The 22,348-nt window shown below is 43.2% G+C and overlaps 1 protein-coding gene across 1 annotated transcript in view; it reads left to right on the forward strand.

The window, feature by feature from the left end:
- LOC311033978 (protein diaphanous homolog 1-like) overlaps nt 1–17,640 on the forward strand; it is a gene marked incomplete at its 5' end in the record, with an annotated part of 41,384 nt that extends 23,744 nt beyond the window's left edge. The window contains 2 exons of the mRNA XM_084041716.1: nt 4,418–4,508; nt 14,916–17,640. Coding sequence (XP_083897842.1) covers nt 4,418–4,482 — 65 coding nt within the window. The 3' untranslated portion in view covers nt 4,483–4,508; nt 14,916–17,640. The remainder of the gene's footprint in view (nt 1–4,417; nt 4,509–14,915) is intronic.
- Nucleotides 17,641–22,348: the final 4,708 nt, after the last annotated feature.

A 22,348-nucleotide genomic window follows, 5' to 3' on the forward strand; every position in this document is an offset into this window, starting at 1 on the left:
CCTCATACCCATGTTCCAGCTGGCTTCTCTTCTCTCCCCTTTCCCCCTCTTTTCCCTTTGTTTTCTTTTTAGTTTCTTGTTCCATTCATCTCTCTCTCTCTCTCTCTCTCTCTCTCTCTCTCTCTCTCTCTCTCTCTCTCTCTCTCTCTCTCTCTCTCTCTCTCGCTCTCTCTCTCTCTCTCTCTCTCTCTCTCTCTCTCTCTCTTCTCCCCTCTGCGGTCTGTCATTCTATTAAAGGGCCCTTAAAGGCCCACAGCATTCACTCGGACCACACTAGTGAATAGTGCTGAGTCTCTGGGGGTTCAAAGTATGGAATAGAATGCTGGTAGTCAAATTTCATGGTCAGAGACTATAGGCATGTTCATGGGGAACACAATATCGCCTCAAAGCTCTGCGTGCGTGTGTTGGACCGGTGAAGATCATTTACATACAGGTGGTAGATTTGCCTGACCTCGTAGCCCGGAGCTATTCAACACACACACCCTTATTTAAATACACCCATCATACGCAAAGCACACACACACACCTGGTCTTTGTTGTGTATTTGCTTATACAGTAGACCTTCAGATTTCACTGGCTGTTAAACAATGGCTCCATTCAGCCGCGCTTCTTTCACAGACTCATATTTTCTCTCTCTTTCTTTATCTGTCTTTCTTTTCCTTTCTCACACTCTTCTCCAACACATACCATTTCTGTCATGCTTTAATCTCTCTTACTCATTCTTTCTCACGCACACACACACACACACACACACACACACACACACACACACACACACACACACACACACAACACACACACACACACACACACACACACACACACACACACACACACACACACACACAGATGCAAACAGACAGTATCCCAGAGTTTTTGAACCCTGGAAGGTCAGTCTGTGTTTGTAGTTCATGGCCCTGCCATTCCCACACATACACATACACACACACACACACACACACACACACACACACACACACACACACACACACACACACACACACACACACACACACAATGGAGCCTCAGTTATACCACATTTACTACACAGACACACACATAGACACACAACGGAGCCTCAGTTATACCACATTTACTCAACATGTGATGCTGTTAATAACCACTACAAGAAATTTAGGCTGTTTTTCTTCATCCTAAATAATCTAATATTTCAGGTTAGGGTTACTTTCAGACCATGTTTTTTGGAGTTTGGAAGGAGGTATGAGGGAAGTATAGGACAGCAGTGTGTCTGATAGAGTGTGTGTGTGTGTGTGTGTGTGTGTGTGTGTGTGTGTGTGTGTGTGTGTGTGTGTGTGTGTGTGTGGTTGGCTGCCTGCCCTCCAGATTTCACTGTCTCTCTGCAATCCCTCGTTCAACTTCACTGTTTGGTGAAGAGAATGTTTCGTCCTGACATGTCCATCACATGACACGTTGGGAAATACTTCCTTGTTATTGCAGCTAGGTGTCAGTACTGCCTGCACTAGAGGCCGCGTGCGTTGTGTGTGCGTGCTGAGGGCTGCGTGTGCAATAATCACACCCACAGGACTGTGAGTCTGGGAACGGCCACTAGGAGTGCCGTTACTCCACATTTGGAATCTTTGTGCGTGTGGGGAGGGGTGGGAAGGGAGAGGAGGCAAAAGGAGAGTAGGGCAACAGATGTTGCCGGAGGGATTAGCAGTGATGTGATTGCCTCCCAGAAGCGGGGGTGTGTGTGTGATGAGGGGGGGGGGGGGGGGGTCAGCATGGTGACACCGCTGCTTTCTCCATGTTTGATTGATTGAATACTTTATTAACCGTTTTTAAACACAAGGACAGGGAAGTACAGTTCAATACAAGGTCCATTAAGAGGATTTTAAACCCAAGAAAGCACTATGGCTTGTTTCCATTGGGGTACTTTGTACTCAATTCATCGAAATGAACATTGTCTCTGACGTGTTACCGGGAAAGGAGAGAGGAAAAATAATATATGATATGTGATAGAATGGCGTCTGTGGGAGTCATTCTTTCAATCCACTCCTTTCTCTCTTGTGTTTGTTCCACTGTTTTTTCTGCCTTTGTTTTCCTGCGCTATGCAGCCCTATCTTTCATCGTGTGAACAGCCATCAGGGGTGCTGTTGCTCTACACAAGACTCCACTCTGCTTTGTGTGTGTGTGTGTGTGTGTGTGTGTACGGGGCGCGCCCAAGTGTGTGCGTGTGCGTGCGTGTGTGTGTGTGTGTGTGTGTGTGTGTGTGTGTGTGTGTGTGTGTGTGTGTGTGTGCGCGCATGCATGTGCCTGCCTTCCAGGGCATCTGTGTGTGTGTGTGTCTTGGTAGAGTTGATCTAAAGAGACATCTTTAGGAGATGAAGCTGTAATGCTATTACACTAATTAATCCGTCATTTTATGACGGATTCATTAGTATGTCCGTGCTCCCTGCCTCGCTACACTTTGTTTTATAGGCGTGTGTGTGTGTATGTCTGCCTGCCTGTCTTTTGCCTGCCACACCATGCTGTGATCAATAATGACCTTGACCACCAGTTCTGTCACCCACTTTGATATTGATTACATGTTGATAGTCTGTGGCACCGTGAACTAGATAACAACATGCATGGAAGCATGGCTTGATTTAACAATAGCGAATTACCATAAATAGCACTGGTGCCAAGAAGTAAATTTAACCCCATCTCATATATATATATATATATATATATATATATATATATATATATATATATATATATATATATATATATTATATATATTTCTTATAGCCTATTACTCATGCTCGACAGTTTAAATGTCGTCTTACTGTCTTGTGATGAAAGAGGACAAATTCAGTGCTATATTTATGACCTAGTGTGCCACAAAGCTACCCAGGCAGCTGTAAACATCGCACAAAGTGTGTAGTGTGTTAGAAACCCATGGGCCACAGGAAACACTCTCACTGTGAGAGAGGCTTTTCTTTCGCTGGCTGTTTATTAGGTCAACAATGAGCACAAACAAACGGGTCTTGTGCCTCCAATACATTTTCACAAATAGGTTTGTGTGTATTTGCCGTGTCTGTGAGTGCATGCCAGAGGTTTAAGCCAGCCATGTGATTAGTATAAAATGCTGAGTGGAAATGTGCCAGATGTGTCTCCCTTCAGGGAGAGCAGAACGCAGGCCGCAAAACTCGGTCATGTTCTATTTGTGCAGTTCTTGGGTGTGGCCATTGAGCGGTGCATGTGAGCTGTGAAACACTTGGCCACCACTGTGTGTGTGTGTGTGTGTGTGTGTGTGTGTGTGTGTGTGTGTGTGTGTGTGTGTGTGTGTGTGTGTGTGTGTGTTGTGTGTGTGTGTGTGTGTGTGTGTGCGCGTGACTTTCTCTGACGTGACAGGCGAGACCACAAGCCATCTGCCACAAGGCTTACAGCAGGATTAGAGTGTGTGCTTATGCATGTGTGCATGTGTGTGTGCATGTGTGTGCATGTGCGTGGTTGGTGCCAGGGGGAGGTGAAGACATAAACCTTTAACCTCGGTCCATGCACCCTGTTTCCTGAACCCCCTCTCCCTCTCCTCCATCTCCAGGTTCAAAGTAGAATAATTAAAGCCATCTGCCTGAGCCCTGTGGTACTCGATCCCCGCAAAACAATCACCACACCACACACACACCACACACACACACAACACACACACACACACACACTGGGAATGCCACTGAATACCCACCTTTGGTTTAGCTCCTGCCATTCTCTACAGGCACCAGTCTTTACAGACACTGTGATTGAATGGGGGTGAACCAGACATAAACAAAAGACACACACACACACACACACACACACACTCTACTGTTAACAAACACAAGTCTTTTTCCACTGTGCCACATGGACTGCTAAGCTTGTAGCCTTTTTGTGTTGTTGTTTTGTGTGGGTGTGTCTCTGACGTGGGTGTACTTATGAGGGCTGTATTTGTGCATCACAGAGGTTATCTTAATGGATGTGTGCGTGTGTTGCGCTCCGCCCCTCCCCCCGGCTATGGCAGTAGCTGAAGTGGGTCACTGCCCATTTGGGTTAATGTGCAGTAGCTAATGGGCCTCTGTGGCCATGTGACAGGTGACCACCCCTCTGTGTATGTGCATGTTGTGGTTACCAATCAATCCGGGGTCGGCCATGACCTCTCAAAAGTGTGTATAATGTAATACTATTATATATTATACATACTTGTTGTACTGAAATGAACGACAGTGATGGTGTCTACCAACATGTGGGAGTGATTGGTTGTTACCATGTCGTTAGGAAGGGAAATTAAAATGTTTGTAATAGTAGTATAGCTGTGAAGCAGGAAGGGGAGCGAAAGTAAGTGTGTGTGTGTGTGTGTGTGTGTGTATGCTTGTGTATGTGTGCATGTGTTTGTGCTTTAATATTGATATTAACTGCTGCTGTGGTGTCCTCTTTACAGAGGGTGATGAAACTGGTATCATGGATGGCCTCTTGGAGGCACTGCAGTCTGGCGCAGGCCTTTAGGAGGAAGAGAGGACCACGGCAAGCAGGTACAGTACAGACACGTGCTCTCTCGCATTCTCTCTTTCTTTCTCTCTCGCTCGATCTCTCTCTCTCTCTCTCTCACATACTGTACACACAGACATCAACAGAGAGACACAGCTTCATGAAACATGCACACATTTCCATCTGACATGCCTGTCTGCTTATTACCTCAGTCATAGATTTATGTTTTTCTTTCACACATATGGTATACAGAAGGTACTGAAGCACATGTAGTACATGTAGTACATGGACACATTTGTTACATCGCTCTCTCTCCTCTCTCTCTCTCTCTCTCTCTCTCTCTCTCTCTCCTCTCTCTCTCTTCTCTCTCTCTCTCTCTCTCTCTCTCTCCTCTCTCTCTCTCTCTCTTTCCTCCCTCTCTCTCACCACACAACAGATTTGTTTGCGTGTCTCTGCGTCTGTTCCATCTGTTGCGTGGCACAGAGGGGACAGGGTGTGGTACTGGTTCTGGCATTGCCCCAGACAGGGCACATGTCCATTCCAGTACTGCCTGGCACAACAAAGTGGGGTGGGTGGGCACTGGCCGAGAGACAGAGAATAGAAGCAACTGCGTGGGTGGGGTTTGGGCTGTAAGATATTATGGGCAATTAGAGTTTCCAAGGTACAGAGTGAATCCAAGTCTGTGTAGATCAGTGGTTCCCAAACTGTGTGGACCAGACCAGGTGTGCCTTGTGATTTTGTGATAACCACGCATATTTATTTTTGTTTTTCACATATTTTCAGAAATACTGAAAATAGCAGATCTAGAAGCTCACAATGCGTAATGTTGGGGCGCGTTGTGAGCTTGTAGTTCGCCTAATTTGGCTGTGAATACAGGTGAGCCTGTAGATTTTGACTTGCCTGGCTTGAAATCCACTGGTTTAGATGGACGGTGAGATGGATGTGTGTGTTCAGACGCTGGCGTTCAGTTGGACTGGGTGAAATATGTGTTGAAAGGGTTCGGGTTTCCACATGAACAAGAGAGTTGTGCCCTTTGTTCCACATGCTTTTTGTTAAGATGCTTTTGCGAAACATCTGTCCTGGGTGATTAATGTCACTCAGAATGCATTGTACATCATGTCATGCAGTAAACGTCCATATTTGTAGAAGTCTTTGACTCAACAACCCATGTAAATCTTCCACAAGATATTGTACGGGGGAAAATATGCCCATATTACCGAACATTACACAAGTAAATAGTGCTTGACTGTGTCATGCTAAAGTAGTGAAAACAGCTGATCTACAACCTCAAAATGCATCATGATGTGATGTGCTGTGAGCTTGTAGATCGGCTATTTTTGATATTTTTGAAAATGTTCACCTACAATGATCAAAATAGGGATGCCAGTCTGTCTGTGGGCTTTATACATATTTAACCAAGAGCTTAAGACTAGATAATGACTACATTGGATCCATGGGAACAGAGTTTATTTTTTCCTTCTCCTGCAAAGTAGCGGTTTTGGATATATAAAGTTTGCGCCCGAAAGCGACGATATGCTAGTACATACTTACATACAGTATATGTGTGTGTGTGTGTCTGTGGTTTGTATTGATTTTCCATCAGCCATGTCATTCAGTCTGTAAGCCTGTAGAGGGCTAGAGGCAGGCCTGTAATCTGGTTAGCTGCTTTCCTCCGCTGCCCTGGCCCACTGCCCGATCCAGTTAGGTTGACTTACTATAGACTCATCTTACGCATGTAGTAGCTTTACAGGCTAGCACGCTTTACTGGTAAGCTCATATACCCAACACATGCAGGGCCTTGTAGTACCCGAGTAACATGAGTCCTTGTACCAGGAAACGTGTGAAGGGGAAAACAGGTTTGATGTCCATTACCTGATACCAGGACAGAGTGGGGAGACTTTAGGGGGAGAGAGAGAGAGAATCTATTTGTGCGTGGTGAGTATTCACACATAAGAGAGACTGGGGGAGATGGCGTGTAACCCAATCCCTCTTTCAATGGGATCCAGATGTGAAACGCTGCTGTAGAGTGGAATGTTTGGAATAGCTCACAGCTCGAGAGGAGCTGCACTGCTTTCCTGCACACTCCTTTACCTCCGTTTTCCCACCCTTTCTTGTTTTGTCTATTTTCTCTCTCTTTGTTTTCTTGCTTGCTTGCATTCAGGTTTTTTGTTTTCTTCCTTCCCTCTTTCATTGTCTTTTATATATTTCTTTCTTCTTTTTTTTCTAGCTTTCGTTCTCATGTTCCTAATCCCCTCCCACATTGTCACGTTGTGCTCAGCGAATGAATCCCCACCTCCTCCTCCTCCTCGTCCTCCTCCTCCTACATGCGTGTGTGCATGGCTTGATAGCATAGCATAAGCTAGGCAGTAAAACACAGGGTCAACTAGGAGGTGTGATCCTGGGGTCCTCTGATTCACTCTCCTGGCATTCTCCAGAGACAGATTAAAAAACAAATATCCTCCCCACCAAACTGTGGGTGTGTGTGTGTGCTTATTTGTAGTGGAGGGGGCAGGGGGTGAGAGGGAGTCAGGAAAGAGCTGAGTAGGAGGCAGAGTGGGGCCCACTCAGGGGCTCAGCCTGTCACCCCCCAAAAACTGTTACACCACCTCACGCTCCCCAACAGGAAGTGTCTGGCTGTGCACGCGCGCTTCGGCAAAATTCACTGTGGCAGTGAGAGAGACAGAGAAGGAAAATATAAGTGTGTGTGTATGTAGCACATGTCTGTTTCCTGCCTCCTCTCTCTCTCTCTCTCTCTCTCTCATCCATCTTGTCTTTTCCATATCCTGTTGCGCCACTATGTGCTTTTCCATGTCTAATGTGGAGGGTGTGAAGCCTCGCTGTGGTTTTTTTCAGCCATCACAGCTTTGTTAGGAGCTCATTTTTCCACGCCGACATTCAAAGGCTGCAGTTTTCCCAGTTAACCACATGGTGCCTTACAGCTAGGCAGGGCCCTAAGCCCTGAACCCACACAGTGTTTGTGGGCAGTAAGAGTCTACACACACACACACACACACACACACACACACACACACACACACACACACACACACACACACACACACACACACACACACACACACACACACACACACACACACACACACCCCTTGCACAACTTTATACAAGTGTTTTGTGTGTTTGACTGGTTGGATAAGTCAGATGTCTTATTTTAGCAGAGTTGTAGGAGGTACATCCTGGCTCCAGTTCTACTGATATACTGAATATGAAAACATCCCATCTGTTTAACATATATGGGTTTTGTTATTATTGTCTCCTCTTTAATGTATCATGCACCCACAAGGTTCAAGGTTCAAGGTTCATTTTATTTTGTCTCTCGAGAGAGAAATTTGTCTTGGAGTTAGAGCCCCACTGCATACATATAACATTCAACATATCAAAGAAAAGAGAACAAAAAAAAACAACAATACAACAGTAAACACATAGACAGGGCACTTAATGAAAAACATGAGTCAGTCAAGTCAATCTCAATTTGCGTCACATTATTATTTTTTGTATTTACATTTATAAATCCTACACATCCACACATTAACATTATACTGCATTTATGTCCCCTCATGTATGTTAAAGATAAAACAAGCATATTCCTAGACTACTTCCAGATTGAAGTAAACTCTGTTTTAGTTCTTCCATCAGTTAAAAGCTTCTTATACAAATGAAGGCTGTGGAACTAACTATGTTTTGTGTGCATGTGTTTGGGTGTGTGTTGTTTTGTCATCTCTTTTCAGTACTTTCAGTAGATTTAACAGTCATGATTAGATTATGTGATACACAACTTCACGACATGGTTGCTGAGCTGTTAAAATAGCTTGCATGGTAAATTAGATTTTCAATTTGACCAACCCTAACCCCCCTTGCCCTAGTTCTGTGCCATCAGGCTGCCACTCCCCCTGAATACCCTTTAGACCCCAGAGATACGTTTCTTGACGCTAGTGACAGGATTTCCCTCACGGAATGAATAAATAAAGGCCTATGTATCCAAGGTTGTCGGCCCGCTTAACATTGAGCATAAAAATGTTTACAATAATGAGGAAAAAAAGAAGAAACTATATAACTATATAACTAACAAAAGCAAGCTTACAGTTTATTTACACACAGAATTGTCCCCTGCATTTAATCATCCTAGCTACTAGGAGTTGGGGCAGCTGTTCTCTGGAGCCCAGTTACCAGCTCTGTCTCTGAGGCCTTGTTCAGACTGATTTCCTATCCAGATTAGAGCCAGATTGGTTTTATGCACTATGAACAAGGCTAAGGAATGTTATTCAAATCTGATTCGGGGTGCCAGTGTGAACATAGCTTAAGGCAAGTGCCTTTGATCAAGGACATGCTCCTAACATGCATGTCTTTTGTGGGGGGGACATGCATTTTTTGTTTAGTTTTCTTGTAACTGAAGCCAGTAGGTGTCTTCAGTTGTCTCAAGTGAAGCACAGACATGACAAAGATAAATCATGGTTTTATAAAGTATTGTGTTTCATCTTGAAAAGTGAGCTCAGCAAAGCTTTTCACCCCAAGCTGTTAGCAGTTCTCTGTAAAATGAGTCAGAGTGGGAAAATTTCAGAAAGCCTAGCGGTGAATACACATATTCTATAGTCAACTCAGAGCAAGTTCTTAAGTTGCCCCATAGATTGGAGTGTTGGAAAAGGAAAATGTTTTAAACAAAATATAACCAAAATTATAGTTTGCCTTGTAAAATACCCTTCCATAAAGTAGTCTTGCCTCCATAGCCATTGTTTACAGAGATGTCACTTGTAGACCTGAGCGACATGAAATCTACAGTACTGTACGTGTGTGCCTCAATTTGCACTTTGATAAACAGTTTCTAATGGTCTCTATATAGTACGTCACCTGAACATTTGTCAGTGTCCTGTTAAAGTAGTGAGTCTGGTGTCTGTGACATCATTCATCAATGAAAGTTTCAGACCCATCCTTTTGTTTAAAAATATATATTTGAACATAACGGTATAAAGACGAGACAGAAAGTTTTGTGTGTGTGTGTGCACGTGCGTGCACAGCAGTGGTTCTCATATATTTTCATGTCAAAGACCCCCCCAACCCCCACCACCCCCCAAAATGGATATTGTCGCTGTCGGGCAGAAACCAGCTATTTCCATTTTTCAACTTCTTTTATATAAATCAGTGCTATTGAACACCCTTTACGTCTGTGTGTAGGTTAGCAAATATTGAACCAATGATGAAAAATCCAACTCCATTAGATCCTCAAACTGTCGGTCAAACCACCTAACTCCAACTTTGGAGATTTTTTTTTCCATCATTGATTAGAATGAGGAAGTCTGATGGAAAAAAACTCCATCTCCAATGGTCAAAAACTTCCTAACTACTTGAGCTGTATTTGGGTAAAGTGATGATAATATAGGGACAAATTCAAGTATCTGACTATGTATAAAGTCACCATACCAACTTTGATGAGGCAGTATTGTGTTGTTCTAAAAACATGGTTTTTTTTTTCATTTCCTGAAAAGTTAATACTTTGGTCTGACAGCAGAGATATTATAGTATAGATGGTATTTGGCCTTGGAACTGAAAATATTTGATGCCAGGGACCCCCATACAATATTTGTGCCGTTAAAACGTTTAAAAAATATTCCAGATGTTAACTATTTTTCCTATTTCCATAAGATTTTTTTTTTAAATCAGATCTACAAGCAGTAGTGTATTTATAACCTTTTTTTTTTACGCATTTCAGAACCTTTGAACCATTCAGTCTTTATCGATTCATTCCCCTTCCCTCCTGTTCCTCCCTTCACAGCTGTAGAGTCTGCATACGTCACACTAGGAGTTAAAGGGGTGTTTGGGGCCCTATTGAAGTTGTTGTCATGCTCATTGTGTCACAGCCATCTGACTGAATGGAGAGCCACGAGGCTGAGGAGATGCATGGCCTCACCTCTGACCCCCTACCCTGTGTGTGTGTGTGTGTGTGTGTGTGTGTGTCTGTGTGTTTGGAAAGAGGGCATGCAGGGACCACAGCTGCCTACCCCTCCGTCTGTCTGGGTTTCTCCTTTTATGCGTGTGTGTCCCCACACAGACACATTCTAAAACACACCACCAGCACACACGCCAGATGCTCGCCTGCCAACACAAAGACACGGCATGCATGTTTGCATACCAATACATACTCTTGCACATACGTGAAGACAGCCTCGCATGCCTTTTCAAATGTTATCACACACACTTATTTTCACACCCCACACATATCAATACAAGGCCTACACACATCCTTGACCACTGTTACAGACACATGGCGCTTTTGTGCGTGTGCGCACATGCAGGTGTTCTTAAGTGTATTTGATGCAATGAAAGTGTGTTGTGTGAAGGAATGACATAAGTATCTAAACACCCTCTATAGAACCATCTGCCAGGTCAGGACCCTGCCCAAAACCGACCAATCGTAACGGAGGCTGGTTGACGAAGTACCAATCACAACAGACAAAATGAGATAAAGGACCAGCAACAATAGAGGCACACGCTGGCTCTGCAGACAGCCTGCTCTTTAAGAAAAACAGAAAAGGAACCAGTTGTGCCCACACAGCAGTCATTGACACACATACACACAGACGAATACACACTATAGAGTTCGATGAGAGACACACCAATCAAAGCATTTCTAAAAGGGCAATGACTTCACAAATGCACCCTGGCACAACAAAGGACCACAACCATATACATATACCAATCAGATACTTTACCAAAATACATCATGGCACGCATACTCACACATAAATTATAATAGAGTATACTCTCGGATATATAGTATACTCCAACATACTCCCACAAACACACAATCATTTAGTCCAGCTGTCACCTGTTGCTATTTGCAGAGGTTCTAAATGACGTCACCCATTCCCACAGTGACAGCTACACTGAGAAGCAGCATTGTATTGCCTACTGTGGCCTGAAGAGGGCGATCTGAGCCCCTGATAAACTGGAGACACTTTGATGGAGACCCATCACAGTGTATGCATCTAGAAACACACCATCATGTTATTCGGTCACTGCTCCAGCTAGCATGCCACTGGTGCGCTGGTGAATAGGACAGTTAATGGGAAGTGCAGAAAGATGGCTGAGGTCATTTAGCATGCCTATTCATGTACCCATCATGTTTTAGGACACGTGATGTTGTTATTTTTTTATTTTTGCACCTGCTTTTGTCAAAAAGCACACCCAGACTCATTGGTCAGGGGCATAGTTAAGATTAGGCATTGTTTGAATTAATTATGTTTAGTTAATGTTAACTCACACTATTAGTGTGAGTTATTTAGACATGGGTTAAATTAATTAGGTTTAGTTAATATTAGGCATTTTAATTACCTTTAATGTCACTTTGTCATGTATACTGAATAATCGAAAATGTATTTTTTAATATGTCTGTATCTCACAGACTTCGATCTCTCCCCCTCTCTTTCTCACACTCACATAAAAGGGCTGCAGACATACTGTATATTAGACAACAAAGAGATTTGTTCCTCATCAGCCAGTCATTACGGAGTCCCCTGCAGTGTAATTTGTTACAGGTGATCCTTTCACTACAATGTTTTTGTTCTGTTTTCCTCTCCACTCAGTCTCACGCCCACCAGTAAACAGAGCTAAACACAGGCTTTGTTGTGGGCACCATGTTCCATCTCTCAGGGGGGTATTCAGCCGGTGGAAAACTCAAACTGAGTCAGAGGCATGGCCATGTGCTCATTTTCAGGGGAGGATTTTCTTGCAAAGATTCAGGTGAATGAATTTGGCCCCTTGGTGCCAGGGTCATCTTTGAGCTTTTACTATCCAGAGAGTACTTTCCAGCATTTCACTACTGAAATGCTGGAAAGCGATAATAATTTACCGCAGTTCTAGTCTTAGTACATGACTAAGGCAGGGCCATTTGTTTGTTTTGCTGTTAGGACACTACCCTGTATGGCTTAACGTACCATATGAAAGATCCATAATGGTGAAGATACTGCATTCAAAGCCTTGCCAATGGTATGAACGGTCTCCTAAGTGGGTGTAGTCACCATGCGTGACGACTACAGTTTGTGATCATTCTTGCTAGGTCCCGTGAGAGCGTGTTGCTGACACTGACGGTATCAAACACATCATTTTCCCTTGATTTTTCAGTCTAAAAAGCTACAGTGTCTTAGTTTTCAGTTCACACGGTGGCGACCAGCTTTTCTTATGTCATAATTGTGCAACACATTCGCACTCATCACATGATGTTACCATGATAACACGTTACTATGATAACATGATAACATGATGCTTGGTCACGAGGACCCCTCTGTGTCAGGGTCAACGCACTGGGTACCCCTTCAGCGTCGCTTTTCAACATTGAGGATAATCTGCAATGCGGTCCATGTAGACTCAATATTGAAAACACTGCATTCCAGGAGTGTGATGTCTGCTTTTCCCGAGTCAGTGCCATTCTAGTTGCATACCAACAGGCAGAGAATATGCTGTGATCTGTCCTCATCAATATGGTGCATGAAAGGGGTACCTCGCTTTTTGTCTTAGTACATTATTCGAATAAAACATTGCATCCATACAATGACAAATCTTCTGTTAAGGGATGACCATTCTTCTTCTGAGCTATCCATCACAATATTTGAAGCACTTCCAGCACTTTCAGTTTTATGAAACTATAACAGAATGGAAGGTAAACCTACCTAAAGGTAGCTTTCACTAATTTATCTCTCCCCCCTGATGGTTTGACGGTCACTTATTGACTCTTATCCCTCCATTCTCCTACACCATTCTGTCTTCTCTCCTGACAGTGAGACGGAGAGAGAGGATCTACGTTGACAGACGTGGGCTGGTTTTTTGGGACAAGTCTCTGTATAGCACAGGGTTATCTGTCTATCGAGGTCATTTGCATAATATCTAATTAGTGAGTTGATGGAGGGACTCGAAGGAAGATGAAAGTGGAGCTGGGGTAGACATGGAGAGGAAGTGTGTGTGGTGATAATGTGATACCCCAACTGTCTGTGTTGATCAGGCCAGCTGAGACTCGGGTCTAAAGAAGTCAAGTGTTAACAGGATGCCTAACCGTTCTCTTCCTCCTTCTCTTTCTTTCACTCTCTCTCTCCTGCTCTTCCTCCCCAGACTCAATCGTGTCTTTGTCAGAGCTAATCCTGGAGACCTGCCCGGTAAAGATGTGTGTGCGTATGCACGAGCATTCGTGCACATGCAACTGCCTGTGTGTTTATTGTGTTGTGTTAATTTCCATCAGAACCATGTGTGTGAGTGCAGTGTTTGTATATCCATGGATCATTTGCATGTGTGGTCCTCCTGTTTACATCATGACGTACAGCAGGGTCTAACTACCTTCGTTTTGCAGCTGAACAGGAACTTGATATATTACTGCAAGTGTGTGTGCACGTGTCTGCACGTGTCTTTTAACACATGTGTACTGTGCTCTTGTCACATGTTTGTTGTCTCGCTTGAAGAGTTCTAAACATATGTACTGTATATACTGTATATATGTTCTCACACCACAACAACCCCAAGCACACAACACAATCTCCCACTGACCTATATAATTCAAAATGGCCGCTGCCGCACAGCTGTCCTCCCATGCAGGAAAATATAGAGCGGCAAAGGGTTGGGTGGGGGGGAGAGAGAGCTGCTGGTGTATGTGGGGGTGTACAGAGGAATTCACAGACTAAGCAGGTAAAAGAATAAAAACAACACTGCATCCTCAGGGCACAATCTGTCACACTTATTCTATTTCCATTTCCATCTCTCTCTCTCTCTCTCTCTCTCTGAGTCTCTATCCATGTTCCCCTCTTCCTCATTCACCCTCCCATCTTTCAATCCTCCCACAATATGAGTCATCCCTCTCATCAAAGCATCTCACCCCTTTGTCACTCCCTATGGTTTAGTAGCCTGTCTCTCTCTCTCTCTCTCTCTCTCTCTCTCTCTCTCTCTCTCTCTCTCTCTCTCTCTCTCTCTCTCTCTCTCTCTCTCTCTCCCCATTCTGTCTCTCTCATCCTCTTCTTTTTCTCCTTCCACTCCTACTCCCCCACCCCCCAATCAGGATCACGTAAAAGTAGGTCTTATCTGACATGAGCAGTAAGGATGTTGCACTATGATATACACACATACATACACAGCAATTCATTTTCCGTGCTTCCATCCATCCATACGTCTCTTTTCATGTAAATGTCCTGCAAGACACATGCTCACGCATGTGTGTGTGTCATCTGTCGAATGCTGTGGTTTTTGTGTGTTCATACAGACTGCATTTCAGTTGATTGAACTGTGTTTACAGTGTTTGCAGTGAGGGCATCTATCGCTGACTGACAACAATGGCTGTGTTGCATGCGCTTCAGTTACAGATATGTCACCTCAAGGCATGCACTGGCATATCTGGATCTGGGTATTTGACATGAATGTGACCATTAATTGAGTTTATGCCCCCCCCTCTCTCTCTGTCTCAGCCAACCACCGACGAGCTGGTCATGCAGTGACCAACATCCTGGCCAAAGAGTTGATGCAGGAGGACGCCGTCCCATCCAGCAAAACACCCAAGAAGAAGATGAAAATAGAGGAGGAGCCGAAACTAGAAGGTGCGGGATCATTGGAGGACTTATTGGAGGACGCACTGTCTCGGTCCAGTTAGACACTCTGAAAGAAGACGGTTGCCTTTGAGCACAGATCTGGGGTCAGCCATGTCTCATCCAGATCCATTCCTTCGCCAATACTATGAATCTGCTCTGAGATCAGTGTCCAGAGGTAACGTGTTTCTGTTCACTCAAATATCAGCTTAAATGAAAAGTGGCGTGTGTTGCTCCGCCCCCTCCTTATCAAAAGGGACCACCGGACTGGAAGGACTATACTGTATGTATTTTGGGGACGGACGGTGGGAGGGGCAGTGGATGAGGGCTGGCCTCTCTCTTTGGCCACTAAACTTGCTATCGGACCTTTGCAACTGCCATAGAAACTTAAAACGCTCACTGCACATCTCTGTTTTTTCTCTTTCTCTCTCTCTTTCTATATCAATGTCTGTTATATTGGGAGAATCCAAAGACTTACTCAGGAGGGATCTGTCTGTTTGTTTTTTTGTTTTTGTTCTGCACAGGTACAGTGATTCCTAATCTTCTTGTGATTGGGTGTTTATTTGAAACTGGACATACCATGATGCAGTAATAACATGAAGTCTTCTCGACGTCCCAGGCCGAGACCACTTTACACTTGCTTCTTTCATTCTTTTTTGCAGGGTTTTTGTTCAAAACCTGTGAATCATTTTTGCATTATTGCTTTTGTCTGATATACTGTATGTTAATGTTAATGTTTTACATGTATGTTAAGAAAGAAGTGCCAATCAATATGGATGCAGTCTTGTCATTTCAGCCCTTGTTCTGCCCATTTATATTTAGCCTTTGGCTGGTGTGTGGACCAATCAAACCCATTTTCACCAGCAGTTATCATCACATGGTGGTCATTCCAGTGAATGTTTTACTCACCGAGAAGGGATTGTATGCTCCCAGGTGCATATTGATAATTTAGTTAGTTGTCGTTTAACCACTTAAACCCTTATATACTTCATTGATCGGAGTCACCTATTGGCCCCCTCCCTTTCCCCCCTACACTAAATATCTTTGGCGAAAATAGCCGTTGCGTTGTGACGCATTGTGAGCTTGTAGATGTGCTATTTGTGGTATAAAATACCACTTATTTTACACTTGTTCTCAATAGGCACCTACCACATTATTCCGGCTATACATCGACAAAGGGGCACTGGACTGTACCCGTTCTTCTTGTCTTCTCTTCTGATCTTAGAATCCACTATAGAGAAAAGATTAGGTGAAAGGCAGTAATAAGGTCAATAATCTCCCACTGATGAGTCATTAGAACCAACTTATAATTATTCTTGGATGTGTGTTTCCATACCAGTTCCCAGCCGGAGAAAAGTTTGCATGCCTGTGTTTGTGTGGTTAGGATGTCTGTCTGTTTGAATGAAGTCAGCTGGGTATATTTAGTTAGTGTGAGCAGCTTTTTGCTTGTGTCTGTTGGTGCGCACGTCTCTGTGCACATGCACGTACAGTATGTGCAGCCATCTGTAATTACTGTACTGTCATAAATGCTAGATTTCATAAACAGCACTGTTTTCTTCCTGCTCGGGATGTACTGCACACTGGAAACCTGCCCAAAAACTGCAGACACACGTCTATGTTCGTGCTTGCATTTCTCCATATGCGTGTGTGTGTGCGTTTAGCTGAACATAGTTAGCACTTGTCGAATGCCTGGCCTTGCTTTTTGTATTCAAGTAGCCATCACAACGTTGCCATGATGTCCCAGCTTAAAATCCAACAGGATCCTCTTTCATATTTATTCCTATATAGACACAATACTGTACATCCACCAGTTAGCTCAAAGGCACTTGAAAAGTGAAAGGAAAAACACCCTGCTTTGTTCCACTGTCCACTCATTCATTCTCTCATCTTTCAATCCTCCCGCAGTCTGAGTCATCCCTCTCATCAAAGCATTTCACCCCTTTTCTCTTATGTCATACCCGAGTATGACGTAAGAGCAAAATGGCTGCCATGTGAATTGCCAGAGCCAACTTTTGATAATAGTAGTTACCTAATACTGTAAGTGTAAGTAATTGATATCCAACCTTAGCGGTGCTACCACATCCTTCAGGTCACCCTGCCTGCTGTACTGTAAGTCAAGTCAAGCACAAGCAAACAAGCCGAATTTCTTCCTGAGACTCAAAAAAAAACATTTACACTGTCAGGTTGTGGCTCAACTATAGCCAGAAACTCAACAGCAATGTTGTGTCAACCTTTTGTGTGGCATTTCACCCGTTGATAGATGGACGCGATGCCATGTGACTCTTTGAAACCTGTATTGAAATGATGACATTTGTTTAACATTGAGGAGAGGTTCATAAAGAAGATATCAAAACATCACTGGATGTTTTCTTTTCTTTTTTCAAAACAATTCATTCCTTCTGTTCTGATTCATTTGTTTTTCTTTTGTTTTTTAAGAGATTCTTTTCTATGTGAATTTTTATGGTTGATACATTTTTAATGTATGTCAATGGAGAGTATTTCTTTTTTTGTTGTTTGTTGGAAAGAGCGCTGGTATGTATACTGAATAATCCACATAGTTGTTCATTCTGTTCGCTACACAAAACCATTAAACAATGTCTTCAGTAAATCCACTCTGTCATCCTTTCAGTCTTGTAAAAATGTACTGTATATGCTTTATGAATTCTCACACCATGTACTCATCTCATCTGGTAGTGTGCCTGTGTAGAGGATGTTATGATAGAAAGCAGTCTCTGTGTGTGTGTGTGTGTGTGTGTGTGTGTGTGTTTGAGCGAGAGTTTGCATACGCGCATGTGTCTGTGTAAGTTGTCAAAATCAGAGTTGTTCCTGGTTCTTTGCCAGAGGAAATTCCATTTAAAGCCCATTTCTCTGGGGTTACAGAGAGGGGAAGAGGAAAACTCTTTCCCTCTCTCTCGTCTTCTCTCTATCTGTCCCTCGCTCGTCTCTCTCACTCTTACAGTATAAACACTGTTATATGGCAGCATAGTATAAATGCCAGTAGTAGAATATACAATGGGATGTCATTTTCACTGACACAAATTCAGGATTCATGTGTTTCTGTGGCTTAACGTATGTAGTTATTTTCTAACTGCTAGTCTTATACATTATCCGTCACTTGCACAAACAAGTGTGTGAGAAAGAGATCAAGAGCACTATGGCTGAAGGCGAATTTATAAATTGTTGTACAGCCGGGTCCCTTGGTTTAAAATCTGTTTTAGTTAAAGGGACATTTCGCCGATTTTGCATGAAACCCCTATTTTTATCTAGGTCTAGGACCCATAAACATGATCCTGGTGTGTTTTTTATCTGTATTTTTAGATTTGTATCCATATCCTCAGAGACTATGAGTCATTTGACTCATAGTCTCTTTATCTCACCTTATTTCCCGACTACAATGTGGACCACACCCTCACGCAGCCTCCCCTCCCCACGAGGAAGGGCAGTGCCCCAAAGCATTATGGTCATTGTAGTAATGCAGCAGTCCAATCAAACCCCAGTCAAACACACAGACTTCTATATTTTTCTGGCCATAGGGTGCAAATTTAAAATTTTGCTACTGTTATCTACTACAAATATTATTAACATTGAGTGACTGTAAGTTCTTCCAGGGGTGAAATTCTCCTTTAAGTGGCGCAGTCATACGACAAAATATGAAGTGGGTCCATCCGACACAGTGTTTCATCATGTCTCCCCTTTCTACTTTCCTGCCATTGCGCACCTCACACTATTTCTCCCTCTCTCCCCCTCCCTCTCCATGTCCCCTCGTCCTTGATAGATTCAGAGTTAATGTGATCCCTGCATTAAGTCAAACACATCTTATCACTTCAACCAGGATATGTCATCATTTCCAGTGATAAACTCCATGTGCTTCTTAGCCTTGTCTGCCAGGGAACACACCAGAAAACACCATACCATGGCATGTCAACAAAAGAGCTGGACAAAATCACCCAAGTGTCGGAAATTCTGTGGGAGACTATACAAAATGAAGGTGAATTTGAATTAATTTCAAACATGCAGAACATCTGCAGCACTCATCTCTGTGATGACATAGAACATTATGCAATAGATATAATGTAATAGAAGGTAGTCAGTTTTCTGATGGAGTTTTAGATAATCCAAACTAATGGAGCGAAATGAATATCAGTGGAAATAATCTTCTAGGGAGGAGTTCCACATTAAAAAGTAGGAAGATTGTGATCATTTTTCAGAGCCTTGAAATGTATACCAGCTGTCATTCAGAGTGTGAACGACAGCTCTAAGTCCTTAGTGAACCCGACCTTTCACCTTTGCTCTCATTAATGGGTTACGTAATTCAACCAAGGAGCTCTGACTCCCTTTCATCATTTGCTAGATCTGCTTACACACATACACACACACACGCACACCATGTGTGAAATATAGGCCATTAATGGATCTCCTCTGACAATAAAAGAGAGGGTGCGTGCGTGTGTGTGTGTGTGTGTGTGTGTGTGTGTGTGTGGGTGTGTGCGTCATTCTTCCTCTCCTTTGAAGACATAAATAACCAGCCAGTCATTCTGTAGCATGTGATCCTAATCAAAATAAAGCCATAAATGCACTGTGGCACTCTGCTATTGACTGTGTGTGTGTGTGTGCGTGTGTCCGCCCGTCCGTCTACTTGTGTGCTCGGAATGATGTCTCTGAACTGAAGTGGTTGTGTGTATGTGTGGTCACCCACATGCTGTGTGTGTGTGTGTGTGTGTGTGTGTGTGTGTGTGTGTGTGTGTGCGTGTGTGTGTGTGTGTGTGCGTGTGCGCGTGTGTGTGTGCGTGTGCGCGTGCGTGTGTGTGTGTGTGAATGCTTGCGTGCAGTGACTGTATTGGGAGTGGCCTGGTTAAGCAAGTTTGTGTTTGTGAGGTCAAGGATTGGTTTTAGCCACTGTAATGACATAATGGTGCTTTCGTCTTCTTAGCTGAAAGTGTAAAAATCAACCCTTAGCCTACATTTTTGCACTTTTAGAGTTACATTAACACTCAGCATGACTGTCTTAACATACACGTGGATGCTGGTGTGCAAATATGCACACGACACCCATTTCCTCTCCTCCTCTTTAATGTCCCAATGCAGTCCTCCACATTCCATTCCACGGTGTTCCATCGCTTCTCCCTCCATCAGCTTCATCCTTCCCTCAGCAGGGCTCTTCATTTCCCCTCTGCCATGACACAGGCGTGAATCGTGTGTGTGTGTGTGTGTGTGTGTGTGTGTGTGTGTGTGTGTGTGTGTGTGTGTGTTGAGGTCAGGTGGCTTGATGGGAGCGTCAGGGCAGGATCTCTCGGATGGAATGATGAGATCTTGAAATAGAGAGGAGGAGTTAAAGGGACAGACTGATGATCTGGAACAGAATCGGTAAACATTTTCAGCGATGGGGGTTTAAAACACTGAGATACAGTAGAGCAGGGCTTCACAAACGGTGTCCAGGTGTGATAACCACACATTATTAATACTGCAATATATACAACTATGCAAAAATGTTATGAATTGTTTTTAAATGTACTATATCAGTATTTTGTACATACTCATTTCCCAATACAGAGGCAAATTCTATATCCTATACCCTATGTCATGCATTGTGTTTTATCCATTTCACAAAGGCATTTGATTCAATACTCAGAGGCACGAGGATGAAGATACTCAAGGCTTATGCAGTCCCTCCCAACCTACTCCGAGCCATAGGAGCCATGTACACGGCTACAAGAGCCAAAAGAAATGACCCCCAGACTACAACACTGAAGAGTTCTACATCCTGGCAAGTGACATTTTTCATATAAAAAATATTATTATTACTGTGATTATTATTATTATTTGAAGCCAAAATGTTTCAGTTCACAAATGGGGAAAATAGCAGATCTACAAGCTCACAGCGCGTTGCATCGCAGATCGGCTATTTTCATGGTGAGATTGGGCCACAAAACGTGTGAAAACCACTGCAGTAGTAGAGCTGGAGTGACTGAAGAAGTGAAGGACATGCAGAGGAGGGGAGGGGGGGAGGAGAGAGTGAATGACAGAGAAAGAGTGAGCGGAGAGGAGGGAGTGTGGGCCGTGATGAAAATGATTAGTTAAGAGACAAAAGAGGAGTGCTGTGAATTAGAGAGCAACACTGACTGCACTGTGGGAGCAGCCTAGCTGGGTTTGTGTGTGTGTGTGTGTGTGTGTGTGTGTGTGTGTGTGTGTGTGTGTGTGTGTGTGTGTGTGTGTGTGTGTGTGTGTGTGTGTGTGTGTGTGTGTGTGTGTGTGTGTGTGTGTGTGTGTGTGCGCGCTTGCCCACCCTATAATTTGTATGTGTGATTTGTAAGCGCCCACTTGTTTTGCACTCTAAAGTATTTGACAGAACGTATGGGCGCGTTCTTGTTCGGGTCGACGTCGGGTGTGTCTGAATGTATGTGGTATGCTCAAAGTGTGTGTGTGTTTGCGCACAACGTCTCGTGTGCTTGAATAAACACATAAAGCATATCCTGCTAGCTTTACATGTTAGCCGCAGGGATTTGTAAATATCAATTTCAGCTAACTTGAGTTATTGTACTTGTTCTACACTGTCAAATGTAATGTCTTCTACACACCTGTTTTACAATGTGTTGTACAACTTTAGTTGATTACATTGTTTTACTGTTTATTTGTGCAATGGTTAACTTGTACATGTTCAACTTCATTGTGGACTGCTACATACACTGCACTATTAGTTGGTACTGTATACAGTCTGCTGACTAATCAGCAAACTGTTCATACACCCCTAAGAGTGCAGTGGAGGAAAGTAACTAAGTACATTTACTCAAGTACTGTACTTAAGAAAAGCTTTGAGGTATTTTTACTTTACTGGAGTATTTCCAATTTGTTTATACTTTTAACTCCACTACATCTCAGAAGCAAATATTGTACTTTAACTCCACTACAATTATTTGAAAACTTTAGCTACTTTGTAAAACATACATTAACCACTTCAGCCCTATATATACTTTGGCTATTTGAAAGAAGCTGATCTACAAGCTCACAACGTGTCGCTTTGTGACACGTTGTGAGCTTGTAGACTGCTATTTTCAAAGGATTTGTATACATTTTATTAAATTTATAACTTATGAAATGGGACATTATGCATAATGAGTACTTCTACTTGTGGTACTTTAAGTATTATTTTGATGCCAACACCTTTCTATTTTTACTCAAGTGAATATTGAATGCAGGACTTTTGTTTGTAACAGAGCATTGCTACATTGTGGTATTGATACTTTTACTTATGTAAGAAATGTGAGTACTTCTTCCACCACTGTAAGAGAGTTTTTCACTCTCATCCCTATAGAGTACTT

The sequence above is a fragment of the Gymnoscopelus microlampas genome (assembly GCF_963454915.1).
Source record: "Gymnoscopelus microlampas genome assembly, chromosome: 18".
Classification (NCBI taxonomy): domain Eukaryota; kingdom Metazoa; phylum Chordata; class Actinopteri; order Myctophiformes; family Myctophidae; genus Gymnoscopelus; species Gymnoscopelus microlampas.